Source organism: Zootoca vivipara, chromosome 12, assembly GCF_965207765.1.
Source record: "Zootoca vivipara chromosome 12, rZooViv2.hap1.1, whole genome shotgun sequence".
Lineage (NCBI taxonomy): Eukaryota > Metazoa > Chordata > Lepidosauria > Squamata > Lacertidae > Zootoca > Zootoca vivipara.
Window position 1 is genome coordinate 8,638,182 of NC_142595.1, and position 11,274 is coordinate 8,649,455.

At 45.4% G+C, this 11,274-nt stretch overlaps 1 protein-coding gene across 3 annotated transcripts in view; it reads right to left on the bottom strand.

The window, feature by feature from the left end:
• INTS10 (integrator complex subunit 10) overlaps positions 1-6,556 on the bottom strand; it is a 24,029-nt gene extending 17,473 nt beyond the window's left edge. For all 3 annotated transcript variants that reach the window (XM_060282256.2, XM_060282255.2, XM_088656185.1), the window contains exons 1-7: positions 6,383-6,556; positions 5,128-5,195; positions 4,289-4,392; positions 3,898-4,037; positions 3,377-3,458; positions 2,081-2,221; positions 855-1,026 (exon numbers count right to left, since the gene is read on the bottom strand). In XM_060282256.2, coding sequence (XP_060138239.1) covers positions 855-1,026; positions 2,081-2,221; positions 3,377-3,458; positions 3,898-4,037; positions 4,289-4,392; positions 5,128-5,195; positions 6,383-6,511 — 836 coding nt within the window. In that variant the 5' untranslated portion in view covers positions 6,512-6,556. The remainder of the gene's footprint in view (positions 1-854; positions 1,027-2,080; positions 2,222-3,376; positions 3,459-3,897; positions 4,038-4,288; positions 4,393-5,127; positions 5,196-6,382) is intronic.
• Positions 6,557-11,274: the final 4,718 nt, after the last annotated feature.

Genomic DNA, 11,274 nt, shown 5'->3' on the forward strand with positions numbered 1-11,274 from the left:
AAGTATACAAAGTGAATAGACTTTCTAATCCGGTAGTTTTAATATGCTATCTTTTTTAAATTCAAAGTGTTGGTGCTGACCTTTAAAGCCCTAAATGGCCTCGGTCCAGTATACCTGAAGGAGCGTCTCCACCTCCATCATTCTGCCCGGACACTGAGGTCCAGCACTGAGGGCCTTCTGGCGGTTCCCTCGTTCCGAGAAGCCAAGTTGCAGGGAACTAGGCAGAGGGCCTTCTCGGTGGTGGCGCCCGCCCTGTGGAACGCCCTCCCAACAGATGTCAAAGAGGAAAACAGCTACCAGACTTTTAGAAGACATCTGAAGGCAGCCCTGTTCAGGGAGGCTTTTTAAATGTTTAATAGATTACTGTGTTTTATTTTTCTGTTGGAAGCCGCCCAGAGTGGCTGGGGAAACCCAGCCAGATGGGCGGGGTATAAATAATAAATTAATTATTATTATTATTAAATGTTCACTTAAGGAAAGTATGCCCTCCCCTCCTGCAGGCAGCTGCACCCTTCAACAAGCATCGTTCAACAAGGACCCTCTTGAAAACCATGGGAGAGGACCCTGGAAGAAATCGCCCAAACTTGCACAGAGATTCCCATGCCCCTATTCCCTATTTTTCAGGACCCATGCTCTTTGGAGAGGCTTTTCGGGTTCCTGCAAGGAGAAAAGGAAACTTTCCACCTCTGATCTTATTTTAGAATCCAAGCCATTCACCCTCAAGCCTGCAATCCTAGACACCCTTGTATGCCATTAAGTGCTATTAAATGTAATGGGACTTGTTTCTGATGAAACATGCATAGGATTTATAATGATGATAATAATAGGATTATAATGTAATAATAACAACAAACCTTCTTGCCATGTCCATCTGCCATTCACACCTTACTCCCACTACGGACAGTATCTTGAACACCCTTTCCCACGGATCCGTAATTTGAGAAGATTTCTCAGTTAAGCCCTCTATTACGTATTTCTGAGAGCTTCGTTTACTGGGGGACACAAGATCAGATGTATCCTGTGTACCTAGAAACCAACAGAAGCATATCTTAGTTCATCACCAAAAATCAATTTAACAGTCTAACTTCCTTCAGTCTGTGCCTCTTACACTGCTTATATGCATGTGTGTGTGTGTGTGCGCGCACGCACACACACACACATATTATGGAAAATGTCCAAACTTGAATAAAAAGACAAATCTCAAATGGTGAAATACAGAGGAGAAAGCTGATTCTGGATCCTGTACAAATAGCTCATATCTACCTTCAAAATTCTTCATGGCCTGGTTCACCTCTAATATTTTCACACATCCCATCTACCAAGCTCAGCTGTCAAAAAGCCTTGGGGTCCATGAAAACAACTCTATCCTTTCTGCCCCCTATGGAAGAAAGACTCCTGATAACGTTCTTCCTTTTTACTACCTCAATTTCCTTCCCTTCTTCTGTTGTTTTCTAGACCATATAAACCCACTCTGACAGTAGTGATGTGTCCTGTCTTGTTTTTTGGTGTTTTTTTAAATGATATGTACATGGATAAGTAATACTCCTCCAGGGTTTACAGACCGATTTCCTTCTGAATGGATCTAAGAAGGTATCTATGTGGTCATCTTCTCTGCTGCACTGCTGGACTGCACAAAGTCTGGTATTACCCGTTTGCATGGGATTAGGTGACAAGTACTTTTAAGGATGTGGAGATTCGAACAAGTTTTCTTATTTCTTGTTAGAATCACGGATTGCGGTTCTAACAAAGCAGGTGGTAGTTAAAATTTTCCATGGCATCTATTCAAAAGTAAACTCCTAAAATGCAAGCAAAATCTGACTCGAACAAATATTCTAGAAATGGAACCCATGGCATTTTTTGGTCTTAAACCAAGCTACCCTCACGTCAATTAGCTCAGCCTTCTTTAATATTTTGGGGAAGGTGTGGGGAGGAAATAGAGACCGCTACAGCCAGACACAGATGAGCTCTGCAGCAATTCACAGTCCAACCCCCCCCCCACTCCCTCACACAACCCCACATACTGTTCTGACATGCAGTAATCTCCTAAATTTGCTAGTGCATTTGGCTCCAGTGCCTTTACCTTGGTATTGATTTTCAGTCTGCGCAGATCTCGTCACATAATTAATATAAAACTCTGCTGCTTTATTCAGATACTTATATAACAGGTTGGCCGGAAGGCGCACATCAGGGTTGTTAATTATTAGGGGAAGGACATCACAGACTAAAAAGGAGCCAAAAACAGTATTTTAGGATTTTCAGTTGTCCTGACAATGCAATTTAACCAAGCAAAGTGAGTGACAAGCTGCTTTGAGACTCCTCTAAAACAAGGTCCTGCTAACAACAGGTTAAACCAATAGCTTATTAAATTAGGCAATAGATTTCAAAGATACATGTCATCTTCTAAAAGCTGGTATGGGGAACCTGGAGCCCTTCAAATGTCACTGAACTTCACAACTTCCATCAATTGCAGCCAGCATGGCCAAGTGGTCAAGCATGATGGGGGCAGTAGTCAAGCAAATAAACATTTATCCCTAGCTGTTTTTATTTTAGAGATGAAAACTATTACCATGGTAAGCACCCCAAATAAACCAATGAAATACCCCCCCCCAAATGAGAGGCAACAGGTTCCCCATCCCTACACCAGAATAAACTCTACTGAAGTACTTTATATAAGATTCTACCATGCAATTAAACCTATTACATTATTAACACCTCTATGGAACCTAAATCAACAGTGGAGGTTTGACAGATGACAACGGGCTGACTTTTGAGAGGAGCTTTTACCTCTTGGTGCATTTTCAAACTCCAGAAACTCCCTTACAATTACAATGCTGTAGTTTCTCCCCATCCCCAAGAAATAATGTTGCTGCCAGCTTGTGGGGCAGCGAGGGACAGTTGCAGGCCTACTGTAGATTTGTCCCCTTTTATTGGATATTGGATCTCAGAGCCACAGTATGAACCAGAATACAACTTTTCTAATACAGGTACGGTAGCTCACAACTTAAGCACATTTAACTTGTACGCATTCAACTTTATCCGCTTGGCAGGCGCCCAGAAAAAAAAGATTTTGGCAATCCCACCCCACCATTGCACCCAATGTCTTTTTTATTATATGGGATTTGGGGTTTATTGCACTATCTCCGGGACATAACCTCTTCGTAAGTTGAGTCTCGCTTGCACATTAAATATTGCAAAAAGAGTAACGCAAGTCAGGTGGAGTCAGATACACAGCAATAAAGCTCAAAGTTTTTTTCCAACAAGGATTTATCCAGTTTTTTGTTCTTAATATACGTGGGTTATGATGAGCAAGACAGCAAAAATATACATTTATTAAAAACAGCGTCAAGTCCTGTCATTTAAATACTATTTTACTTACCAAATAATTTTCTAAAACAATTGACAGGTGATTCTTGGTCTTCAATATTTTCTGCTTCTAATAATGTTTCCCCAAGGCCCACCTTTGCAAAGTTTAAATAAAATTTAAAATCTATTAGTTCAAGATTTTGTTCCCCAGAACCATATTGAACAATGAAAAGTAACTGCTTCCTGCCTCACCTCTTGCTGAACAATTTACAGTTTATACCTGCACTATTTTATTAGCAGCAATACAAAGCTGAGAAACTGGGTTTTTTAAAAAAAAACTCAAAATATTCATAAATCAACCAATTCTGTATTTCTGAGTATCTGAAATTAGCATTGGCAAAAGTTGTTCTTCTACACCCACTGACTGCTGTGCTATTCTGATTAATTTTAGCATGGAGTTGTAGCACAAAGATCACACAGTCCTCCAAAGAATGTCCTGCCACTTTTTTTTTATTTCTACCAATCTGCAGTCAGGTATGAGAACGAAGAACAACAAAAAGGTATCTGAAATACGAAAAAACACCACTCTCTTACCCCATGTTGAACCACAGTCTCAGGGAAACGTCGCAAAAGCAGGAGCAACATTTCTGCCCGTTCCAATGTATTAAAGCACTGCTCTGTGGCTTTCAGTAACATTTCACACTGAACTCGGCCTGGTAGGGTTTCAAATAAACCTGTAGGAGGGAAGATGACAATGAAGCAAACAATCTGGGGTACAGCTAAGAAGAGAGAATGTAAAATAATAATAAAAAGGTTTGACTGGAGACCATTGCAAGACTCTTTCCTAGAAGACAAGTAACTTGTTGGCTGGGAGAAATTGGAGAACAGCTACTGGAGGAACGTTCCTCAAAAGCCTTCAGATACATTGCCGCACTGATCATCAAGTCAACGGTTTTGCAAGGGATTCAGTGGAAGAAAGGCATACCTCTTAAAAATTGAGTTTGCTTGTCCTGCGAATCATTCCTTAAGGCTGCTGTAATGACACTAATCTCCCGCCACACCACTGGCTGGTCTGGGAAATTAACAAACCTGAAATAAAGAATTGAAAAAAAGTTTGGAATTATTTATATTTGAAATCAATCAAGAACAGAAATTTTACCAGGAAAGCCACGCTACTTAAAATGAAAATGTTTCTTGTTTCTTCTGGGAACTAAAGCAGGTCTCCTCTTTTCTGAATCTAACAATTGCCAGCTAAATGCTTCCAGGAAGACCAAAGACAAGGTAATATCCCTGCATAACTGTTTGCCCTCAAATGTGGTACACTAGCTTTGAAGCTAGAGGTTCTATTTAGCTACTGTAGCTATAGACCTATGCACTTCTATGGCTCTATCTAAACCTTTGTTTACCTACCACCACTTACTGGGGTAGCAGATTTCATGTGAACAAGTACTCTTTTTGTCCATCCTGATCAGTTTTACTGGGTGACCACAAGTTCCAGTACAGATTAAGAAAATATATCCACTTCTGTCGCACCATACATAATTTTATCATCCCCCAACTGAGGTTGTTTATTTTCTGTAACTTTTCCTATCATGCCTTATAACTGGTGTTTCTCAAACTTGGCTCCCCAGATGCTGTTGGACTACAATTCCCGCCACCCCTAGCAGGACCAGTGGTCAGGGATTGATGGGAGTTGTAGTCCAACAACAGCAGGAGACCCAGGTTTGAGAAACACTGCCATAAAGCAATACAATTTTAAGTAGAGTGGTTTACAGACAATTTTTTCAGTCCTCGATTTGGGGGGGGGAATGGAAAGCATCTTACATGTCATATAGCAATCTGCCTGCTGATGCTGTACGTTCTGCATTCCGTTCAATAGTGTACATCTCATACTGAAAAAACAAGGGCAGAAGATGAGCCATACAGAACATCTTCAATCAAATTTCTCAACATGACATCTTTCTACCTTATCACAGTAAAAAATGAGGGCAGAAACATGCATGCACATGCTCTCTCTCTCTCTCTCTCACACACACACACACACACACACTTTTTTTAAAAAGGCAGGCAGAGAGACAGGCAGAAAAAAACTTTTTCCTATTTGTCTGGGATCCCCATTTCGAAATCTGAGAGGTATGAAAGCAAAGTGACTGTGCATTTAATGGAGTACAGTAGTTCAGACTGGAGGGTAGGGGTTGGAATGTAAGTTGATGGGAGTATTGCATCTAAATCGATCTTTACCAAAATGTGAGGTGTGTTTTGTTTGGAGCATGTTTACACTGCTGCTTGTTGTCAACATGGCAGCGTGATACAGGCAATTTAGAGCAATAGGCACTATAACATAAACCAAAAGAGTTCACTTGAAATATCTGTATATCCTATTACAGCACCGTACAGTACTGCTTTCTACAATTTAGCAGGGGGGTATATTAGGATCAGCAAAAACATAAAGAAGCAAACAAGCATTCCAACCCATCAAAGAACTTTATCTGATGAAAGCATAAAAACAAAGACAGGCCTTTGTCTAATCAAACAATCTAGGGCCTTTTAGAAGAGACTGGGGTGTTTTAATGTATTTCTTTCCCAACCCATGGTTTTAAGGTTTCTATGTGGCGGGGGAGGTTGTTTGGTTGTGAGCCACTCTGGGCTGCCCAGGGCAAAATAAAGCAGTGAACAAATTCAATAAATAATAACGATAACTGCTAATGGCTTCTGCTTTTGGCGGTGGGCGCTCTTGCAACCGAACGATTCGTATGGCAGAAGCCTGGATTTCTCCGCCGCCTCCCAAGAGCAGCTTTCCCATCTTTGCAACTCTTTAAACAAGCAGGCAAATTAATTAAATAATAATAATAAAGAGTGAGGAAAAGAAAAACATGGTAAGTCGGAAGCGCTGTCCCCAAATAGGTAAAGGAACTGGGCGTGCTATGCGTTCCTATCTCTATGGGGCTGAACCAGCAGGACAGCAGCAAAAAAGGGAGGGCAGGGCTTGGGGCGCGCAAAGCATTGTGGGGCAGCGCATAGGAAAAGAGGAGAGGCGTTAAGGGGAGGCCGGACGGAGCCTCGGCGCGCCCCCACCGACCTGGATGTTGAAGTCGGCGGGGTAGAGGCTCCGTGCGGTGATAAGCCAGGCCTTGGCCGCCCACAGGTCCCCCTGGACCAGCTCCCGCGCCCGCTTCACCAGGAACTCGCAGTCCCCCTGCGCCGACATGTTGGCCGTTGCCGGCAGTCGCGCTCCCTCACGACCCGCACATGCGCAAACGAGCCTCGCGAATCCATCTTTCTAGGGCCGATGACGTAGAGGAGGCTTTTTGCGCCTGCGCCGCAGTTGCCATGGGGTGTCCCCCACCCCTCCGTGTTTCTAGGTGTCATCATAAACTTATAAAAGTTTATAGACTGACAATACAGTTTTCATGAGGCAGGACTTCCGGGTTGGTTTTTGACCCCTTTCCACCCACCCTACAAGTGACAGCTCCCCATAGGAAGCAACGGGGAAAATTAAAAAGCTTTTAGTATAGCTGGGTGGGGGCGGCTGCATCGTGTTCCATCCCGAAGACTGAAGGAGGAAACCCATCACTGCAGCATCGCTGGTAGCCATCCAGCCTCCGTTGAAATGCCCACCTCTGACTGCAATGCACTCTCAAGGCTCTGGTGCTGTCAAGAATTGCTCCCAAATGTTTAGTTAAGAGATGCTTTGGGGAGTGTAAAAGCAGCTGCATGCAACTCAGCTGGAGTGTTATGTCTTGTTCAGTGGGGGGCACAATTTAAGAAGTTTAATCTGCTCTGAGACCTGAAAGGGATTTTGTGGTGGAGGGGTTTTGGGGGCGGTGCAAACCCAAATTTGCAGTGCAATAAACTTCTGCAATAAAGCACTTTTGGTTGTGGTTGTTGTTATACCACCCTTCCTCCAAGGATCACAGGGCGGTTTACAGTATAAAAGCACAAAAATTCATAACATAATAACAAACAAAATAATAGCCGCATTCACATTGCCTTTCCAAAATCATGGATCGCCCACATTTCAATAAGATGTAAAATCCACATATTCAACTGAGAGAGGGGGACCAAATGGCTTCTCTTTAAGGTGTGTTTTGTTTTTGTTTTAAGTCAGGCTTTTACTAGCAAGTGTGGATTGGCCCTATGTTAAAAACGGGGTGCAATCTACACTTCCTTGACCTCATTGGAACTTGCTTCTCAAGCATAGGATTCAGTTGCATGAGTTTTACTATGGTCACTTCCAGGCAACCTGTCCGTTGAGCATTCACTCTGCTTTTCTTCTGGGGGAAAAAAGTACTCTACTTCAAATACAGTCAAACCTCGGTTTACGTCTACCTCTGTTTGCGACTGCTTCGGCGAGCAACCGCCGCGGACCCGGAAGTGTTTACATCTGGGTTCTGCAGTGTTGGATGCGCAGACGCAAAGCGTTCTGCGGAGCGCGCATGCGCAGAAGCATGCCTTCGGGGAGCGACCGCTTCGGCGAGCGACCGCCTCCGCGGAACGGATTGCGGTCGCAAACCAAGGTACCACTGTACTAGCAGTGGGACCACCCTGGAGTTGGAGTAAATCAGGGGTCGGCAACCTAAGGCCCATGGGCCACAAGCAGCCCATGGGGGGGCATTTAACTGGCCCACGAGCCGCCCCTGGAACCGAGCTGCCTGCTCGGCGAGTCTCTGTGTGCTGTGCTAAACCGGCACAGCATGGCACGGGGACTTGCTTCCGTGGTGCTGGAAACAGCGTCTGCGCATGCACAAACGCCAGAAATTGCGTTTGTGCAGACACTTATGCCAGAAATCATGTCTGCACAGACGTCAGAAATTGCAGGCCCACGCACAATCCGGCCCACGGAGGGTGCTCCGCTGGAGTGAAGCAGCCCAGGCGAGGTAAACCTTGCCGACCCCTGGAGTAAATGATAATGTGTTAATGCACTCAGTCTCTCCAACGATCAAAAGACCATCAGGCTGCAATTGCTGTGGATTGTGAGAGACAGGGCCAGCCTGACCATGAGGCAGCTTGGTGCCCAGCATTGGCGTACCCAGGATCAAAACTGGGGGGGGGGACACCAGCCACACCCCAGCCACGCCCCCAGCCACCCAATTGGCTGGCTGGCAATGACGTGGCCAGGATCCCTCCAGGAGGCATGGTCAACATCCACGCCCCCCAGAGGAAAGGGGGCCATTTCCAAGGCAGCACACGGATCCACCAGCGCTTGCACTCCTGCCTCGCCCGCTCCTTTAATGGCAGCGGTGACTAACATGAGGCAGCAGCAGCAAAACTGTCGCCGTTGAAGAAAACCTGGACCTGGACCAAATGAGGTGCCGCGGAGCATTGTGGGGCAGCACTTTCTGTGCTGTGCTCGCTGTGACTTGAAGGAGTGTGGGCTGAAGTTAGCCCAGGTCCAGGTCCAGGTTTCCCTCGACGAAGGCAGCTTCGCTGCCGCTGCTGCCATTTCGCTTCAGCCAAGCAGGCTGAGGCGGAGCACAACAGGCAGCGTCCCTGCCTGTCCTCTCCAGCTGCCCTGCTTCTGGGGGGGGCAGCTGCCCCCCTGCCCCATGCTGGGTACGCCCATGGTGCCCAGCATGGGCAAACTGCCTCTGGTGCAAATCCATCCAGAACACAGAACACAGCTCCATCTAGACCAGTAAAACTCCCAACTAATAGCACTTCCATCTTGTCTGGCTGAAACTTCTGCTTATTTACCCTCATTCATTCCATAACCGCTATCCATAGAACATGGTTCTATGCAGCTGCAGTTTTTAATTAGTAATAAGAATAATTAATTTCCCAATTTATAACCCTGCACCTTCCTCCAAAGGAGCCCAGGAAAACATTTCAATAGGAATACAATTAAAACATCTAAAAACAGTTTAAAACAACCTTCTGAAAAGATGGAAGGAGGGTGTACTTGAAAATCTTCTCTACTGAAGTTAGTAAATTCAATTCAGCACTCTAAAAGCATATTATGGCTGGTCAAGCTATTTGTGGTTACAGCAGCATTGTTTATTGTGACTCGCTGTCTTTATCCTTATTATGCATTTGGTTCTGGCGAGAGCTGTTAATGAAGATGCATGAGATTTCCAGCTCAACCATCAGATTTGCAGCCTGTTTTTCAGCAAGAAATATTTTTGGTCTCTCTATGGAAGATCGTAACAGGCGGCATTTCCAATTAGCTGATCATACTTGCCTTTGTCTTTTAAAACAAGAGATTGGGGGGGGACATTTCATGCTAACGGAGGGATCTGTTATATGAGCATTTGCATATTCTGTGTCTGCAGATGTTAAGTATCACCATCGTATAAAAGATGGCTCCGTCTTTGGACTGTACACCTGCCATAACCTTAGCCCAGTCATCACAGTGGAAACTTGTTTGTGTCAGCTGTGGGGGGAAACGCTTCCGCCTATTTGTTTGTTCTCCTGCCTGTGCTCTGTAAGAATGATATCATGGATCTTTCTGTCTGTCTCAGGTCTGTAAGCATGTACATGCATGTGTTTAGCCAGTTCCACCCTAAGAGAGCCAGTGTGGTGTAGTGGTTAAGAACGGTAGACTCGTAATCTGGGGAACTGGGTTCACGTCTCTGCTCCTCCACATGGCAGCTGCTGGGTGACCTTGGGCTAGTCACACTTCTCTAAAGTCTCTCAGCCCCACTCACCTCACAGAGTGTTTGTTGTGGGGGAGGAAGGGAAAGGAGAATGTTAGCCGCATTGAGACTCCTTTGGGTAGTGATAAAGCGGGGTATCAAATCCAAACTCCTCCTCCTCCTAATGTCTCAGGATGACATTTATCTCTGCATAAAGCCAGATTTATCAAACATAGTACCTTTTTTTTAAAAAAAAGTTTCTCAAATGCAGTTAAAGATCTCTCAACCTCTCTTTTAGGGATTCCTCATGCAGGTGGCACTGGGGTCTAAACCACTGAGCCTCTCGAGCTTGCCGATCAGGAAGTTGGCGGTTCGAATCCCCGCGACAGGGTGAGCTCCCGTTGCTCGGTCCCAGCTCCTGCCAACCTAGCAGTTCGAAAGCACATCAAAGTGCAAGTAGATAAATAGGTACCACTCAGCGGGAAGGTAAATGGCGTTTCTGTGCGCTGCTCAGGCTGCTGAGATGCTGAGGGGCAGGTTGTGGACAACGCTATGGGTGCCATGTGGTCTGTGCTGTCCCCTCTGTGCTAGCCTTCTGCCCTCCAGTCCTTTCACAAGTATTGGAGTAAGCAAGTACTGGTCCGGTTGGGTTCTGTATGTGACTTAGCAGAGGGCACCACCTTGTCCTTCGCCTCAGGTAGCAAAATGTCTTGAGCTGGCCCTGAGTGCTAATAGAGTGCCGCGCTGCCCTCCTCCATTCCAGTGCTTTCCAGATATTTTGGACTTGTAACTCTCATCGGCCTCAGCCAGCACATTAAATAAGTCCCTATTTTCATGAAATGTTACTGCAGGAGAACTCAAGTGGCCTTAGGCAATTTCTCATCGGCCCTCTACATCTGTAGCATGGCTATGATGTGCCAGATTTTTACAGGATCATTGCAAAGGCAGAGGCCAGAAGCTGCCCCTGCCTTATCAGGATTCGATCTCAGCCTGATCTTATTGAGTGTCTGTGGAATTCTTAATCTGTCCGGAAGTATGAGCTGCTTTTCCCCTCTTCAGTTTCCTGCACATGGGGTGTGGGGTGGGGACCTGCCTCCCTATATCTCAGACCATTGTTCATCTCTAGCAAGTAGTGCCCGTGTGGGAATTCTACAGAGATCATGAAGCAATACAGCTCATCTGTGTTGCTGTTTTTAAAAAGGAAAAGGGGGGGTAGCAGAGGAGAGAGCAAAGCCAGCCTCCAGCCAGCGGAAAATAGACTATGCCAAGAGCATATTGAAAAGCTGTCTTCAGCCCGGGCTGGCCAGTTTAACAACTCCATTCCCTGTTCCAATTTGCACACTAGGCTCTTTGACGCAACAGAAAAATGTTCCCTCCCTGTGTGTGTGTGTCCACCCCC